The sequence below is a fragment of the Xyrauchen texanus genome, chromosome 13 (assembly GCF_025860055.1).
Source record: "Xyrauchen texanus isolate HMW12.3.18 chromosome 13, RBS_HiC_50CHRs, whole genome shotgun sequence".
Lineage (NCBI taxonomy): Eukaryota > Metazoa > Chordata > Actinopteri > Cypriniformes > Catostomidae > Xyrauchen > Xyrauchen texanus.
The window spans coordinates 38,594,936-38,614,691 of NC_068288.1; the positions used below are offsets into that span (position 1 = coordinate 38,594,936).

General features: G+C 36.9%; 1 protein-coding gene across 1 annotated transcript in view; it reads right to left on the reverse strand.

The window, feature by feature from the left end:
- Nucleotides 1-17,434, reverse strand: part of LOC127654359 (receptor-type tyrosine-protein phosphatase gamma-like) — a 159,907-nt gene extending 142,473 nt beyond the window's left edge. Inside the window, exon 1 of the mRNA XM_052141498.1 lies at nucleotides 16,972-17,434. Within this exon, the coding sequence (XP_051997458.1) occupies nucleotides 16,972-17,059 (88 nt within the window). The 5' untranslated portion in view covers nucleotides 17,060-17,434. The remainder of the gene's footprint in view (nucleotides 1-16,971) is intronic.
- Between the last annotated feature and the right edge of the window lie 2,322 nt (nucleotides 17,435-19,756).

The following is a 19,756-nucleotide window of genomic DNA, read 5'->3' on the forward strand; positions in this document are numbered from 1 at the left end:
TTGACGACACCTGGTGACGTATCCATTTATAGCCTGGCCTCAGGTGCATCTAATGATTACATCAGCCGAGGCTATAAATTCCGGTCAATGTTCATTGACGTGTTCCACACATTTATTCAGCTCGGCTCACAGCTAAAGCTGTTCCCCGTAGCGCTTAGCAGCGCAACATCGTAGTGAAGCCTTTTGTAAAGGGAACAAAAGTACTTTTGTGGTCCTCAAGTTCAACAAGTTCAATGCAAGTTAAGCTCAATCAACATAAATCTTAATTATGTACAAATAAAGCCAATGAAGTGAAATGTTATTTCTTTATGTGAAATAAAGCCAAATATATTCAATATACTCCTTACAAAGGACAAGACAGATCTAAACATTTTAGCAGAACTAAATATTGGATTTGGTAATTTGTTACACACAGCTCCATAAACCTCAGACTTGCCAGATGTTCCATTGCTGTGCATTGGACAATATAAAGTTACTGTCACCATGCTCACATAAGCTTCTCAGCGGACTCGAGCATAATACATAAACAACCCATACTCCCACTAGACTTGCTGAAAATAGCTCGTCACACTTTAACATGAGAACTCAGAGTTTTAATTAAGCCCAAACACCCACTATGGCCTTGTTTGACAAATAAACATGGTTAAAGTAAAGCCATGCTAAAACACTGATGCCGTGATGTGTTGGCACACGGTTCTTATCAACAATAATGTATTGCGTTGCATGAGTGATCATTTATTTGAAGCATTTTAAAATTTTTCCATCAGACTGTGCATTTTATGAATAGCCATTCTAATAACTGTTACCAATCCAATGATTACAACGGCAAATGTAAACAAACTGTTCTCGCAATTTTGCGCCAAACAAATGTCATTTAGAAAAAGTAACATTTGTTTATCATTGTTTATCAAAGTCAGTTCTGCCCAGACTTAATAAATACAAATAAACACTATATTGTGACATAGTTTATGTTACTGGGTAGTTGACATAAAATGGTGATTAAATTGGCATAAAAACTTACTTTTAAATTTAACTTTTAAAACAAATCTTGATGTTAATAATGTTATGCATCAGCTACCCTCATCCATAATTATGCACAAGGAACCAGCTCTGTAATATGTTTTAAGTATAATACATTTCCAGTTACCTGTAGTTGTGCGCATTCATATATATTTCATCTATATTTAAATGTGCACAATTTTTATGAGGCGTAAAAAGGCAAAGCAGCAAAACTGTCAGAGAAATGTAGGATTAATGCACTGACGACAGCGTGATAAAGTATTTCACTCTAAACATCATACGAGTGTGTGTGCATGCGTGCATGTGTGTGTGAGTGTGAGTGTGTGTTTTTTTTTCGTGCACACATGGGTAAGCAATAAGCAAATCAACAGCAGTACTGTAGGACAGTTTTGAGGGTCTAAGCACATCCTTATTCAACGCACAGGTCGCAGAAGGTGAGTCTTTCGTTTGCACTACTCAACTACATAACAATACCTCTCTTTTTTCAACCTTTACTGAAAGCTCAAAATCTGCCACACAAACATCCTTAAATGGCACGCCAGACATTTACACTGTGTTCCAAAGCAAGTTCTGAAAGGGCAAACATGCCACACACAGACCTGGAAGCAGAAAAGGTCAGTGAAGCATAATGGATGTGCGACTCCGCTCTCCTACATAAACACCTGACGTGCACGGATATATAAACCGTAGGGATAAACAGTAGGGATAAACTTAATTCCGTGTTTGTGCTAAGGGCGGTAATCAGAAGGGACCTGGAGATACAACATTATAAGAACATCTGGGTCACAATAAAATTGTGATTCTTTATGTTCAGTGTTCTGAGATTCAAAATCGATTGTAATATATTGTGATCATTTACTTGCTTTCTCATTCACCTTCATTAGACTTCGCTCAACAAGTGCAGAAACTATTATATTGTGATTCTAAATGTCCAGGGTTGGGTAGAATACTGGGCTGAATACTAAATACCCTTTCTTATGTATTCAGTATTTTAGTCTGACATACTACATATACAAATTTAGAATACTTTTAGAATACATACTTATAAAGGCAAGGCACAATTGGAGGAATTATGTGTGACATGTCATTATTATCTTATCTGAACCTCTCATCACCACAATTAACAAGTTAGTTCACTTAGTGAGTCTAAACAGCTTGCTGGCTATTTGTCAGCAAATTTCATGAACATAACACTGCATTCAGATGTTTCTTTAATTTAGATGTGGAGTTGGACGTTGATGTTTTTCTTTTTGGATGGCAGGAAGCAAGCAAAAGGCAGTTTGCGGTCAACTACAGAATCTCTTCCACTTTCCAATATCTAAGAAAAAAATAAGTGTGCGTTGACCTAAATTGACAGTATGTTTTACCTTCTCACATGCATGCAGTGGTGCTCAATCACTTTTTTTTTCACAAAATATTAATGTGAAAAAATTATAATAGAATTCTGATTCTTTGTTAGAATATCCAGTATTTTGAGATAAAACACCTTATTGTTGAAATGTAAATTTACCCCCACCTCTAGTTTGTGCCCACAAATGATTAATAAATGATCATAAATGGTTCGACATGGTAGTGATTTTAATTTCACAAATAAACATAATCTGCTTTCGTTAATGTGGCTTTTCAAAGGGAAAATCGAGAGCCAAGCGTGCACTCTCTTGAGTTATATTTAACTGGGCCTCTATTTTTGCGGTTAGTGTTTACATTTGCCTGTCGACCCAGTGGAGATCATCTAAAAAAGACGTCAGGTTAAAGAGCTGACCCAAGATTATGTGTCTTTGTATGTGAAACCAGCTTACAAACTGTGAAATCACCAGAAAAGCAAGATCTTAATTAGAAATACCCTTTTCAAACTGTGGTTGCAGGGCTTTGCATGGCATTGGCAGCGGTGTACATAAGTAGCATCAGCGATGTCTACACAAAGTGCATATATCTTATCATAAAATGCAACCCTTTTTTTGTCACTGAAACACTGTCATCATTAAATAAAATTGAAATAAAAACACATTTTTGACACATTCAAAAGAAAATGAGAGTGCACCAATGCAACACTGGCTGCTATGATGTCAATTTTCACAATAATTGCTCAGCCACTGCAATAGCATTCGTAATGGTTTCCAGAGTGTTGATAGGGTGTTTTGAATGGCTGTTAGGGCATTTAAAGGTTACTTATTGGTCCAAACCAAAAGAGCCCACCACCAAGTATATACAATATTCTGGGGCTGGATTAACAAACATTATTAAGAATAAAATTCTCCTTAACTACTATATTTCTTGCCTTAAGAAAATTTTGTATACATGAAAATAATTCTTAAGAATGTTCGTATCTTTTTTCTTAAACCGTCAAAATGATGATATATGGACTGTAACTCTGATTGCTAAAAAATTGTTGGCTACTTGATTTAAGGTATTATTCTTATCTGCAGCAAAAACGGTGCAGGAAGAGTTATGCATCGAAGTTTTAAGTTGAAAAAGTGTTACCAACAATAAAAGTTAATGTTCATCTGTACCACTAAATATCAGAATCAGAATGAGCTTTATTGACAAGTGTGTCACGCTCACATTTGTTTTTTTTTTGGTGATTGGAGAAAAAAGCAAGTGCACACAGAACATTACAGTGAGACACAGAATATAAAACAAGGTATAAATAGACATAGAATGGCATATGTACATGTGCAAATGGTAATATATGTGCAAGGTAGGTGTTTATACAGTTACTGAATTAAATATGAGTGAATTTACATATGTACATGAGATATTTATTTACATTATTGCACTATGGGGTGTACTGAAGGCAGTTTAATTGTTCATGTGGTACATGGCCAGGGGGTAAAAACTGTTCTTGTGCCTGGTTGACCTGGCACTGAGTGCTCTATAGCGCCGGCCAGAGGGAAATACTTCAAAAAGGGGATGGGCAGGGTGTGTCAGGTCCAGAGTGATTCTACCAACATGTTTCCTCACTCTGGAGATGTACAGGTCTTGGAGGGTGGACAGGGGGCACCAATAATCCCCTCAGCAGTCTATAACACTAGCTGCCAGGGAGGGACACAAACAAGGAAGGAGGGCAATGGCTTTCATTTAGCAAGAATGGAGATGGCCTATTGTAACTTAATTAGCCTAAGTACTTAACATACATTCTCATTCATTCAATTCTAAATCAATGGCCGAAAAGGAAGAAAAAATCATATCTAGGATAAAAGGCAAGGGACAAGGTGGACCCCATACCATAAGAGTCTAGAGTCAAAGCAAGCCAGCCCACATTGTGTGCGCAAATCACTAACATCCTGGCTTTATCCTGTATTTATGGAACTAGTGATGGCCTATTGTTTCATTGTGTGGTAAGAGGACTGACCTGTTTTCAGCAGCAATACAGTATGACCTCCTGAGTGGAAAAGCCAACATTTAAAGCAATAGTGCACATGAAAATGACAACTCATATGACAATTCATATGGGTTTGGGGCAACATAAAGATGAGTAAATAATGACAGAATTTTTATGTTTCAGTGAACCATCCCTTTAAACAGACAATGTATTTTGAGCAAGCGCTCTTCTGTTTCATAGAATTCGCCATAGGGTTCACTGGAGTATTACGTGATCATTCATGAATAAAATTAATATGGCAAAGTAGACCGCACAAGATAAAATTCCATCGAGGCTATTAAGAGCAGAGAATGTCTTAACATCTGCCTGGTGTGAGAGATAATTACAGTGTAATTAAGATCCCTATAGACTGAGGCTCTCAGACCGGTAGCCATCAACTAAAACTGCCAAAGCTAACAATGAAGGCTTACTTGCTATAGCTAAATGCTCTGGTGAATGAGTCTATCAAAGGTATGGGTAAATCCATTAGCTGGATTAATCATATGTTATAGGTTCGAGTAAAGGGCAAACACATTTTGACCTTTAATTACCAAGTAATAGAGTGAGTGTAACAACATTTAAAAGAAGAAATTTAATCATAGAATCATACGATTTTCATCAGGTTTCTAATATATGAGTGAGTGTTTGTTATATAGTTTGAAAGGTTATGTTAAAACTTTAATGACTCAATCAACTTGATGACATTAAGTTACAGCAGTGAAAGTAAATTTAGGGTTTCTTAAAGGGTTTCTTAAAGGGATCACGACATGCCTTTTTTTATTTTAATAAAAAAGCCCCAGAAAAAAAAAACATATTTGTTAAACATGATCATTTTAAACCTTCATTTTGACCCTCTCTCAAAAACACTTGTTTTTGGTCTGCTTCTCCTTTAAGACTTGGCAGTAAACACCCACTATTATGATTGGCTCTCCACTTTAGACTGACCTGCCATCTCACTGCTCACCACTTCTTGCCAGGCTACGGAGTGATAAAGTAAGCGTTCATGTGTTGTGGAGGCGTTCAGATGCAAATGTCTACAGTACCAAAGTGTGAAATCACAATATGGAGGAAGTAGAGAACGAGTCGTGTTGGCAACTTGGTTTCAATAAACAGAGTATCTTTTTGCACTCCCAGTGTAAATAGCATCTGCCACACAGGGCAGCTATTAGAGTTATAACCACAGAAATATACAACAAACTACACAATATATCTTGTTGCTGTGGCACGAGGAGTAAAGACAGTGTGTGAATGTGTACTGTTGTCCTAGTGACCATGGCTTGATTCTGCGTTTTGTCCCATTCCATCTGATTTCCTGTTTCTACTCTTAATATTTCCTTTAATACTAAAAATAACAGGCAAAAATGTACATTGTAATGAGGCAGACACGGGTAAAGGATCTAAATAGAAACAGCTTTCATTAACAAAGATAAAGTAACTCAGAATATAAAGAAACAAATCACAGGAAACCAAGCACAGAGCATAACATAACACATGCTAAGACTGACAATGAAACCAGGAGAAACAAGGGCTTGAATACACAAGGGAACGAGGAATACCTGGGGAAACAATCAGGGTAAACCGATCATAAAATGAAACAACTAAATAATTCAACACTAATACAGGAAAAAGGAACAGGGTACTAAACAAGAATTTCAACATAAAAGTCTAGTCAATAGTATTAATATTACAGTGACCATGTTCTTTGGCAGAAACCATAGTTTGAATTATATTAAACATGGTGATGTTTGTACAGTGATATGGTGGCAATATAGTAACCAATTTTTGGTTACTGTAAATTTACAAAAAAATAAATACCATTATTTGTACCAGGGTGCAAATAGAATCTGAGACAAAAAGATTCAAAAGATCAAGGAAAATTTTATTGTGCGTCATTACTCCTTTAAGGTAAACGCTGTACAGTTTAACTTTTTACTGTGCATTTAAAGATAATATAAACAATTTACTATATATTCAATCTTACTTTTTATTTTCACATCTAATTACTCAATATAAAATCACCAACATAATTTGCTTTACTTTGTATAATTATCAAGCCTTTATCATGGGAAAATACCGGTTAAGTTCTTTAAAAGTAAACTCCCTCAGTAAATAACACACACACACACACACACACACACACACACACACACACACTAGTGGTTTTCTACAAATTTCACTATATTAGTGAGGACATTTTCAAAATTGTGGCACTCAAATGTATAGCCAAACCTGTACACACGTACAGTGCATCCGGAAAGTATTCACAGAGCTTCACTTTTTCCACATTTTGTTATGTTACAGCCGTATTCCAAAATGTATTAAATTCATTATTTTCCACAAAATACTACAAACAATACCCCATAATGACAACATGAAAGAAGATTGTTTGAAATCTTAGCAAATTTATTAAAAATAAAAACGAAAGAAAATCACATGTACACATGTACACTGTATTCACAGCCTTTGCCATGACACTCAAAATTGAGCTCAGGAGCATCCTGTTTCCACCGATCATTCTTGAGATGTTTCTACAACTTGATTGGAGTCCACCTGTGGTAAATTCAGTTGATTGGACATGATTTGGAAAGGCACACACCTGTCTATATAAGGTCCCACAGTTAACGGTGCATGTCAGAGCACAAACCAAGCCATGAAGTCCAAGGAATTGTCTGTAGACCTCTGAGACAGGATTGTATTGAGGCACAGATCTGGGGAAGGGTACAGAAACATTTCTGCAGGATTGAAGGTCCCAATGAGCACAGTGGCCTCCATCATCCGAAAATGGAAGTTTGGAACCACCAGGACTCTTCCTAGAGCCAAATTGAGCGATCAGGGGAGCGATCAGCCCAGCCAAATTGAGCGATCAGGGGAGAAGGGCCTTAGTCAGGGAGGTGACCAAGAACCCGATGGTCACTCTGACAGAGCTCCAGCGTTTCTCTGTGGAGAGAGGAGAAACTTCCAGAAGAACAACCATCTTTGAAGCACTACACCTTTAAATCCTGTATGGTGGAGTGGCCAGACGGAAGCCACTCCTCAGTAAAAGTCACATGACAGCCCGTCTGGAGTTTGCCAAAATGCACCTGAAGGACTCTTAAACCATGAGAAACAATTTCTCTGGTCTGAATAAACAAAGATTGAACTCTTTGGCCTGAATGGCAAGCGCCATGTCTGGAAGAAACCAGGCACCGCTCATCAACTGGCCAATACCATCCCTACAGTGAAGCATGGTGGTGGCAGCATCATGCTGTGGGGATGTTTTTCAGCGGCAGGGACTGGGAGATTAGTCAGGATTGAGGGAAAGATGAATGCAGCAATGTACAGAGACATCCTTGATGAAAACCTGTGCCAGAGCACTGTGGACCTCAGACTAGGGCGAAGATTCATCTTCCAACAGGACAATGACCCTAAGCACACAGCCAAGATAACAGAGGAGTGGCTATGGGACAACTCTGTGAATGTCCTTGAGTGGCCCAGCCAGAGCCCAGACTTGAACCCGATTGAACATCTCTGGATAGATCTGAAAATGGCTGTGCACCAACAGTCCCCATCCAACCTGATGGAGCTTGAGAGGTCCTGCAAAGAAGAATGGGAGAAACTGCCCAAAAATAGGTGTGCCAAGCTTGTAGCATCATACACAAAAAGATTTGAGGCTGTAATTGTTGCCAAAGGTGCTTCAACAATGTATTGAGCAAAGGCTGTGAAAACGTATGTATATGTGATTTTTTTTTTATAATTATTTTTTTAATAAATTTGCAAAAATTTCAAACAATCTTCTTTCACGTTGTCATTATGGGGTATTGTTTGTAGAATTTTGAGGAAAATAATGAATTTAATCAGTTCTGGAATAAGGCTGCAACATAACAAAATGTGGAAAAAGTGAAGCGCTGTGAATACTTTCCAGATGCACTGTATGACCGGGGGACGAACATGCAAATTCTGTCTACCAATTTCTCATTAGCCTTTTCTTAAGTTCAGAGGTAACTGAGGCCTTCAAGAAAGACCCTAGTGTGAGCGACAGACAGGGAACCAAGGTTATAACCGAGACGATTTCAGAATCATGATTAATGGTTTCACAATCATGGCTTTGTGACTTCTAAGTATACTATGAATTATATATATATATAGATAGAGAGAGAGAGAGAGGGATAAATTTTTTGTTGGGAGGAATAGTCAGGACACTGATTTCACTTAATGATTTCTAAGTCATGATTTCACCTCGTGGTTTCCGAAATACAGTTTTACTACTTCACATAATCGCACAATCATTATTTTACCTTTGTTTTCACTTCATGATCTCACATGAATGCTTTCAAATAAAGCACAAAAGTGTTTTTTCTTTGTTTTGTTTTTTGTGGGGAGTGATGAGGCAGGACACTGTGTGCAAAGTGTACTGTATGTGTCATATTGAGTATGTGTGCAAGTGTTTTTTTTTTTGCACATATCCATCTGCTGTCCATCCTCTGCATCCTCATCTAACCTGGAGTACATCTGAAAGGAGGAAATTACCACTTCTCTGAGGTTTTGTCCAGGCTTCCTACAATTCTGGGTGAGAACTCTCTCACACATTTATACTTCAATATTAAGGTCAGGATGATAGTGAGTGAGAAGGGAAGAGAAGGACAAAGCAAATGCATGAGAGAGCGAGAAAGAGATGACCACTTCAATTATCCAGAAGCTGTCAGCCTATCAAGGGCACTAATCAATCATAACATTAAGATAATATAACTTCTCTCTTAAAATAACACATAATCATTTGTGAGAGGCTACATAGACTTAACAATCTGATGGCATTAATTGGTAGTCATCTTCTTAATAGTTCAACTGAGTTCTAGGGGATTGTGGATTGTTCACCCAAAAATAAATATTCTGTCATCATTTACCCACCCTTATGCTGTTCCAAACCCACATTACTTTATTTTCTTCCATGGAACACAAATGGAGATGTAAGGCAGAAATTTAGCCTCAGTCATCCTTCACTTTCATTTTTCATTCATGCATACCTTGGTCGGTAAGACCATAAGTCGGTAAGAATGATGGTAAAGGTGTTTACATACAATGCAAAATCAGGGTAATGGGTGTTTACATGAGCACAAACATTGGCAGCTTAATATGAATTATTGGCGTAAGAACGTGTATGTAAACACACTCAATGACAGTGAATGATGACTGAGGCTAACATTCTAAAAGGGTGAGAAAATAATGACAGAATTTTTTATGTTTTGGGTGAACTATCCTTTTAATTTCTAGTAGCTAGCTGTACCCTTTAAATATTTCTGAATAAACATGTTATTAGTAACATTCTACACATACACCACATGCATAAAAGATACATGAGACTGCCTTCCAGCTAAGTAGCTTGCTCGAGTGTTCTCATCAAAGAAGGCTACGATCCACCAGAAAGTAATCACAATCTTTCATTTCAGCATCCTAAACCTTCCATCACAGTTAGGAAGAGTCATTGGTGTGGGGCACTAGACAATCGGCAGAGAATCAATACAAGGTTACACCAGGTCAGAGCCCTTTATCAACCAATGACTGCCCCACATCCATATCACAGTATGTGGCCACTGAAATCATATGATAAAAGAAGAATCTTTGACCCATGCTTTGGCCTCAAGTTGTGCACTGCATCTTCAAAAAAAATGTAAATATCTAATTTGCTCCAGGCGGCTACCCTGCCGGTAAAGATACCATGGAAATTCTGCTCTAAATAGGTAGTGGTTGCATAAATATTTTCACTCTCTTTTTCTCTTTGTCTTTTGGAGTTGTAATTAGTATGAAATTCTATGTTATGTGTACCTTTAAAAGAAAAGAATATAGAATATTCTTTACCAGAAAAACACAAAATAATCAAATTTTAATCAGTTCAATGGAAAGGAGAAGGCGAGAACCGGCTTGATAATATAAATAATATTTGAACATAAAACTGAAGCAAACGACAAACACACACATGACGGACATGTCCGTAAACTATCTCTCTCTCTCTCGCACCACCATCTGCCATAGGTCTTTATCCCTCGGAGGCTTAATTAGCCTGATATATGACCGGGTGTGTATAATCACAACCCGGCCATGCCCTCCGCCCTGCCACACTAATATACAACAGTTAGTTCTATAATGAATGAATTTTGCGCACTGGCTGAAATAGGGAGAAATACCGCTGCTTGGATGGCTATTTTTCCACTGAGAAAGCTGATCTCCAGAAAGCTGACAGCATCTCTGCTTGGGTGTGGCAACAGGGGACCGCACACTCCGTGTCTCTCTCTCCCTCTCTCTCTCTCTCTCGCTCTCACACACACACATACACACACCCATCATTGTTTATCCTATAACTTGTTAGAAACAGTACAAGCCGTGATACTATTTCTGAAGTGACATTTTGTCTCTATTGTTACATATTTTAATTTAACAGATAACTTTATTCAAAGTGACTTACAGTGCATTAATTTTTTGCTAGCACCACTCTACCTTTTGCTCCAGGAATTTACAGGAATTAACATTACAATAATATATTTTACATGCATTAACACACAATCAATTCAAATATGTAATGTGGACTTTCAATGACTAATGTAGATTTTTAAAGGAATAGTTCACCCAAAAATGAAAATTTTCTCATCATTTCCTCACCCTAATGCCATCCCAAATAAATATGTAAGACATTCTTTCTTCTGCAAAACACAAACAAAGATTTTTGGAAGAATCTCTCTACTCTGTTGGTTCATACAATGCAAGTAAAAAGGGTCCCAAATTTTGAAGCTAAAAAAGTAAAAAAAGTAATCAACACAACCTCAGTAAAATCCATGTGGGTGGTGGGAAACAGATACATTTTTAAGTTTTTATTTTTACTATAAATCTCCACTTTCAAACAGCCCTCCTAAGTGCTCTTCTCCCCTAAGAGTTTTTTCGTGATTCCCATTGTTCGTGCATATTGCCACCTACTGGGCAGGGAGAATATTCATAGGAAAAAGTACTAAATATTGATCTGTTTCTCACCCACACCTATCAAATAACAGATATAGATTTTAGTGGAGTCATATGGATTTATTTTATGCTGCCTTTATGTGCTTTTTGGCACTTGACATTTTTGGATCCTGTTGACTTGAATTGTATGGACCTACATAGCTGAAATATCTACAAAACTTAATTTGTGTTCCATAGAAGAAAGAAAGTCAAAAACATCTGTGATGGCATGAGGGTGAGTAAATGATGAGAGAATTTGCCTTCTTGTGGCCAAGATAAAAACATATATTGTTGAATGTCAGAAATTACTATGCAAAGCAAGTAAAATAAGGTATGAGGTGGGAGGGGGAGAGAGGTCCCTCCTGAATTCCTCCCTTGCTGACAACATCCTGCTTATAAAGCAGATTTGAGAGCATCTTTAGATGATCAGCCGTAAGATACAGTACATGCTTAGCATCCAAGAATAATATGTTGCAAATCCTTACAGATATATCAGAATCCGAACTCTGTGTTTAAACCACTGTAAAATCATTACTTTGTACTTGGATTCCAACCACTGATTATAATTTAAAAACTATGGGGAGAAATGTTTCGGCTTTATTAGTCTAACAAGCCATAATGGATAAAATTATCACAACATCTACCATTACATATAGAGTGGGAACTACAACCTTAAACAGTCTATTAAACCACTTCCCTACAGTCAAAATTCGAATCCCTTTTAAAAAGACTGTAAAATGCATGCTGCCGTGAGCCAGTGACATATGTAAAAGTCACATCCATCTTTGGATATGAAATATGGATCTGGATCACTGCTTCCCATTATTTTTAATGCTTCCTGCATATTGATTTTTGACACTCTGCTTTCAATTAAACGGTTTACAGGTGCTTTGTATGCAGCTTGTGGTTTTTGAGACAGGCAAATATGGTCAGCAGAGGAATAGAGGGGTTCTCTTCTGATTTTATTGCACGACTGCCTTTCAATCACACAGGAAAGGACTCCTCATTAAGGGAGAGTGAGCGCGCCACAACTGAGAGTGAAGGGCAAGGTACAGCATTAAAAAGACAATGTCTTTTGACAAGAGGTCCTTGATGGATACTGGTGTCAGGCTAAATCATCCTGTGGTGTCAGGCCGTGTGTCGGACAGAAGAGATGATAGATGCCCTCCATGGGGTTGGAGATCGTTGACCTTCCCTAGCACAGAGAGAAAGTTTGAACACTAAATGCTGGTGCTCAGTGGCCATACTCTCTACATGACAATACAACTTCTGTACTGATTTTGAAGTCAGTAGGAGTGTTCGATGTGACCTGCGCCTCGCCTTGCTGATCAGTGAGACACTTTTGTTCTGCGTCCACGGAAATAGTACTATCTACAACTCTACATGAGATCTGATGAGAGCTGATGACAACATGAGGTGCGACAGTATACAAAAGTGAATGTCTATACTTAACAAAATCTAATGAATGCTGGGACAGGAAAAGGAAACACTGAGTTGTGATGCCTACGATTTTCCGTTCATCTAATCACACGCACATGCTATTATCCCTGACTAATGAGGTCTCAACAAATTTTCAAGCTAACATTTTCTCTTAATTTCAGTGTATTCTCCACGGTAGTATCAGAAAGGTCTTATCATGTATAATTTTCCTAGGCAGACTTATAGCTTTTTAATATCATGCTCCCCCACAATGTCAAGTGCATCCATGACCCACAGTTTCAAATTCAAAGGGAATGTTGGCATGCAAAACTCATAAAGAATGGCTATGCTTGCATGCCTTATGTCTTTGCTGTAATTGTTTACATGATCCATGATCTATTACACTGTACGACAACATTTACAATGGTAATGTGATAATGAGTGTACACAAAAAGTAACTATCAAGTGACCACTGATGGTTTGAAACCAATACTGATCTCATAGTGAAATCGGATTCAGTAGGGTGACTTTTCTTGAGCTTAAATTTTCTGTGTTTGGCGAAATGTAATACACTGCCCCCAGTGGCCAAACCAATAAGTGTTGAAGGGGATATGGGGCTCCACTGGGCTCCATTTTCCAGGTGTTATGTCCACAGTGGGGCACCAAAAGCGAGTTGTAAAACATATTTTTGTGCAATACAAGCTGTAATACAGTGAGAAGGAACGCATATTTTATAAACTGTACACCAAGCCCAAACCATTAGTGGAATAAAAATATAATGTTAGAGGGAAAAAATGCAACCTCCGAACTACACTTGTCACTCATTATGCAAACGTGATTACTTCCTGGTTTGATTGATCCTAACCTAGGTGTCCCAATCTGCTTACACAACATGCTTCCAGTTGCGCTACAGGAAAAGGTACGTTTTGCGCTGAAAGAAAGCTACTTGCATTGCACACCACATTCAATGAGGGTTGTTGGTTTTTCACTATGTGCCAGTACAGTATACTGTATGTATACAGACTAAACAAAACTGCTAAGACATTACAGTAAATTCAGTATTGAGCAGTTACTTGAGTTATTATTTAAAGAAATATTCCGGGTTAATCCAAGTTTAAGTAATAATTTTAAACAATTATTTCCTCACCCCCATGCAGTCTCAAACTCGTTCGACTTTCGTTTCATGCTCGTATGATTTTTCGCAAACGTGTCAGTTCTCACATGAACATTTGATGCATGAACAAGCTTCTTTCATGAACACACATAAGAGCTGGGTCAAAGTTAAGCTTTTTGCTTTGTTTCCACTTGAGTCGTATTGATTACCTTCATACTGCCTTTGTTCTTTTCAAAGCTTAAAGGTTTTGTACCCCTTTGACAAAAACACATCATACATCCTTCAAAATAAATCTTTGTGTTCTGCAGAAGAAATTCATATGAGTTTGAGATGGCATGAGGATGAGTAATAAGTCAGTAGTCATTTTGTATTATCCCTACTTTATTAACAAAAAAGCAAAAATCACGGTTACAGTATAGGGCAATTACAATGGAAGTGAATGGGGCCAGTCCACAGATGTCAAAATACACATTAAAAGGATAGCTACAAGACATAAACCTTATACTGTATATGTTCACTGAATTTCCGAGTGCCAAAATCACTTACTAACCTTATCTGTGTAAAATTAAATACATATACAACTTCATTGTCATGATAACGAAACCCTGTGATTCCAGTATTGGATATAACTTCACACAGATAAGGTTAGTAACCGATCATATCGCACTGAAATCATGTTAACATCCGTAATGTTTACATCTTGTGGCTATACTTTTGAAACAGTGCTTATTAGAACATGTATGGACTTGCCCTGTTCACTTCCAATGTGCCTTTTTTTTTAAATAAAGGAGGAACGAGTCAATGTTTTTGTGTATGTGTAAATAAACATTATGCCACAAATGCTGTTAACTGAGCTTAACTTGTTGATCCATTAACATTGCTTAAATAAATCAATATGTAGCCTAAAATCTGATTTGCACTTGAAGGCACGTACTGCACGAGTAGGTGCACCTTCTTGATAGTTTGCACTGATACTGTGTGCTGCACAGGGCACGAGACAACCTATGTGCGCCTTTACAGCTAATGAGAGCAACAACGACACAGTAGTCCACAAAGTGTAGGCAAAGGTTGTAGCAGCCACTGGAGACGTGAGTAACACATCCCCTGCACTCTTTAAAAATTAGATTTTTGTCCCCCACACTTTTCCAAGCTAAACCCATACTGAGTCCAAATGGTGGATGTGTATACAGTATTTTTGGCATTTTGTTACTTTGGGCTGATTGAGTGACCATCCAGCCAATCACAGGTGAGTTTCATGAGCTGAAACAACCCATACATAATAGGCTGTCAGTCAGACAGTCTAATCAATGTGGCTCCATTCTTTTCTACAAAGTTGCTTTCAAGAATGCTCATTTATCCATGTCTTTTATCAGAATTGATATTGATCTGAATGAATGATCTAGTAACGAGGAACACACAAATGAGAGTTATTTATCAGCATATTGTATGTGAAATGCAGAAAACAAAATATATATATTTTAATATTTTTATTGTAAGTGGATTTTATATCAGCGGATGAGTCTGTGTTAATTATGTAAAGCTATTTGTAATATCAGCTCCTGTTTTTTACATCTATGTTGGTGTGCAGTCGACAAACTGTAGGGAAAAAGATAGATCTGCTGTGTTCTTAGAACACTTAGGCATTTTACTGAAGTGAATAGATATTTAGACACTTTTTTATACATGAAAATGAACTGACATAATTGAAACTCATTATATTTATTATCAGACTATCAATGATGTCTTTTGATAAGTCATGCTCAGCAGCTCACAAACTGTAAGGAATTATAGATTTGCTATGTTCTTATAATGCTTCAAACTTCTACTAAAGTCTCTTTGTAGGTTTGTAGACATACACATTTAAAAGGATTACAATTTTCTTTTGATCATTGATTCAGTGACTAATTTCACACAAGACACTCATTTGTCACCCCTTCTGGCATCATCAGAAATGGTCACAGATTCATTAAATGGATATAAACAAATGATGGTGAATGTAGTCAAAACACACAAGCCACTTTGATTTAAATCCCACAATGCACATGCACAAAGTAAAACATTCAGTGATGCACATGCACAATTGTCATTATTGTAATTGATTAAATAATTTATTTAGGACCAGCTTGTACTCAGTCTTTTACTGTCATGTGTGAAACAGAAGTAAATGCTCCACAAGATGCCCTTTATATTTGCAGCAAATGTTGCTAATATTTTGCAATACATGAATCTTTAAAATACTACAAATATTGAAAGTAAAATAATATGAACATATTAATACAATACTTATACGTATATTTGAATATGTACTGTAATGTATTAATACTACACTAAGTGTTGGGTCTGTGCGAGCCACCTACTGAAATTTGTGTCCCCCCACTTTTAAAATGACTGCTACGCCCCTGATTGTAGGCTACATAAATCAACAAAAATATGCACATTATACTTCAAGGTCAAACAAAAATTGACAATGGAAATGATGAATGAACAATCGTAGATAAAACAGCGAATAGACAATTAGTCAAATCCTGGACCATCACAACCTGCACGAACTTCATAAAAACTCTCGTTATTTCTCCGCAGATGTATTTCATGTGCGCCAGATTGCAAGAGATGCATTTCTGAATGTGAGTCGTGCAGCCTACATGATCCCAAAAAGAAAAGAAAAAAGAGTTTTATTAACAGAAGTCCTGTCTTTTTCATTCTGGAGACCACATAGCCTGGATTACATCACCTTGGGAACAATCAAGTCCACATGACTTCGAGCTCCCAGTGATGCCCTGACTTCTATTACCAAAGAGCACCAAGAAACTGGCATTCGATATGCCAGAAACTGGCACCCTTTGAAAATATTTAATTAAAGCACGTACGGATCCTTTAGCTTTGCGATGCACACATTTAATCTTGCATAGTATTTTTTGAGTAATAACTCGTAATGCATGGAAACCCCTCTCTATATGCATTGTGATATTTGGCGCTGTTCGACATTAATGCACCTGGCTATTTAAGAGATCAATCATCAACGCAACTTTTTACATTGAAATCTAACATAATCACCGCCATGGTTATAAGATATTAATCACGAATGCCCTCTTACCGGGATGACAGCTGATCCGTTGGATGAGAAGGGCTGCCAAAGTCAAAAACAACATCCCCAAACGACACGGTCCTTGCAGTCTCCACATGTCAAAATGCGCAAATTGAGCTAAACGGAATGGCGGATCAAATTGATGCGTCAGTGCGAAGAATGCACTAAACTTGAACGACTAAAACAATTGCAAGTGATTTAATGACCGGCGACAAATCTCGTGCCTGTTTTGTGGGACATTTCGTGCTGCCCACAATCCGCACGCTCACACTTGTTCTCGGTGGCGTCCTTTACATTCTCTAAGTTAATCCCGACCGGTACGTTTAGTCGGACGCACTTGAAGACGCTCGTTTGTAAGGTAGCATAAAACACTTGCTTAAGTCCCTCTATTGTAGGTTATAGAGGCTGTCTCTGCATATCTAGAAACGTTCTGATCACGTTCAATCACGTTCAGCGCGCTCCGCTTCTCTATCCAGGAAGTTGTGCAAATGAGCGTTTCGTGTTTTGCCAGAGGAATTAGTTGACAGCCGGGAAGGAAAATCAAAGCCCTGCCCTCTGGATCCTAGCGCCGAGGGCTGAAGTTCTGTACGCCTTTACTGAAGGCGAGGATTGGCTACTGGACAGCTGAAGAGTACCAACCTGTTTCTCAATGTCTCTTTCAAAAAGGTCTTAGGCTACTCCGGTAAAGGCTTATTTTAGTTGTTGGGAGAGCTCTTGATTTGAATTCTACAAAATCGGTGTTGACAAATAAGGTTGCCCGAGTTCATAAAAATTAGAATTTTTCATTTAAAAGATAAATAATAATAATCATAAAAAATCAAATATTTAAAATGTCAAGCGGTGTAACCATCAAGTAAAAGGTATTAAAATGTTTCCCTTAAAATACTTAATATATATATATATATATATATATATATATATATATATATATATATATATATATATATATATAGCCTATATATATATATTTTTAAATATCACAAATTATTTGGTTCTGAATATACGTAAATATGAAAAAGTTTTCCTTCGTGTCCATTTGACATGAAAAAAAAATTATATATATATATATATAAAACAAATATATAAAAAAATTAAAAAAATATATAAAAAATATAAAAAAATTATATATATATAAAAAAATATATAAGATATATATATATATATATATATATATATATATATATATATATATATATATATATATATATATATATTATTCTTATATTTTTTATTATTGCTTCACTGCTTATAATAAACGATTATTCATGTGGATTTTACGGTGTCCATAGACACAGGCGCTGTCCGAGGTACTGAATCTTTCCCAACCCCTAATGCGTTATTCATGTGACGGCTCCTCTTTCAAGTCAGTGGCACCAATTACACTGTAAAAAGTTTAAATTGCAAGGGTTACCCTAAAAGAGCTATTTATGCCTGAAGCTAATTCTTGAAAATAGTTTTGTGGGTTTAACCAAGTCGATTCAGGCATGCAGGTTAAATAATTTTGACTCGATTCAAATCAGTTGATGTTTCCAGATGAAGCAAATTTTGTAGGTAATTTTCTTTTTTTCTTTCAGTAGAAGGAGGCTGCTTCACTTTTTGTAAATTTGGTTATTGAAGTTATTGCAGTTCCTATGCAACAACCAACAGCTTAACCCTCCAGGTAAGATTACTCAATTCAATATGTGTAAATTATATATATATATAATTTACAGTAAACCAGATATTATTACATTTAAATAATTTTACAAATGTTTTTAGAGTGTGTACTTAATAACTGCTCATCACTGTTGCCTTTGGATTTCTCAGTCATGATATTAAGGCCCTATTATCTGCAAAGCTTCTTCAGAACAGTATGTATTGTGAAAAGCCATATACAAATAAAACTGACTTGCTCTGACTAATCTGTTTTAGATAACAGTCTGTTTGTACATTAATCATCAGAATGACAGTGCCATGGATTAAATCGAGAATATATAGCTCTATTTACCAGTATTTTGTCTGTTATCTGCTTTGATGTAATATAACTATAATATTTCAAGAGTCTTTACCCTTTTGAAAATATGCACTTGTTACATAAAATAAAAATAACTATTATGACATGATAACAAATTACATTCTTCTGTGTAAACTAACTTGGTTTATTGTCATCTTAAACAATATTTGTAGATGTAGATGTTACCACATGAAGCACATTTTTAGGTTACCTCATAAAACATTCATCAAACAGCTATAATTTCTTGTCAATTACACAAAAAATGCTTAGAGATTTCTAATTTCAAAAAATGACAGTCTCTCCACTCACAGAAATAATGTTGCGTCTTTGTTGTCAGGTCAAGCTCTAAGAAATTTCTCATGGGCCAGTGCTTCTCCATCACCCTGTCAGAGCTGTGAGTTGAATACTTTATTTCTAATTATCACTCCCAGGTTTTTTCACCAGTGCACATGCCGGTGTGTTTGTGTGAGACTCCAGTTTTCTCTGAAGACTGACATGAAAGAGACTATGGGACAGGGAACAGCAGGGGAGTTTGGGAGAGCTGCCCAGCTGGACTTCAATTTGAAGAATCTGATTAAATTTGGTATTTAATTACCCTTCCCTCAGAGGAGCTGTTGGGGATTGTCACAGTGTTTTGAGTGTGCAGAGTGTGAGCCATCTGCCTGTACTTCTGGAGCGCTCTCTGGTGACCCCTGCAAAAAGGAAGAAATCTTTTTCGATTTCACTTCTCAGCTTTCTCTCACTTTTACACAAACACACCCTATCCTTTAAATATTGCAGCTATTTATTATTTTTTCAGTT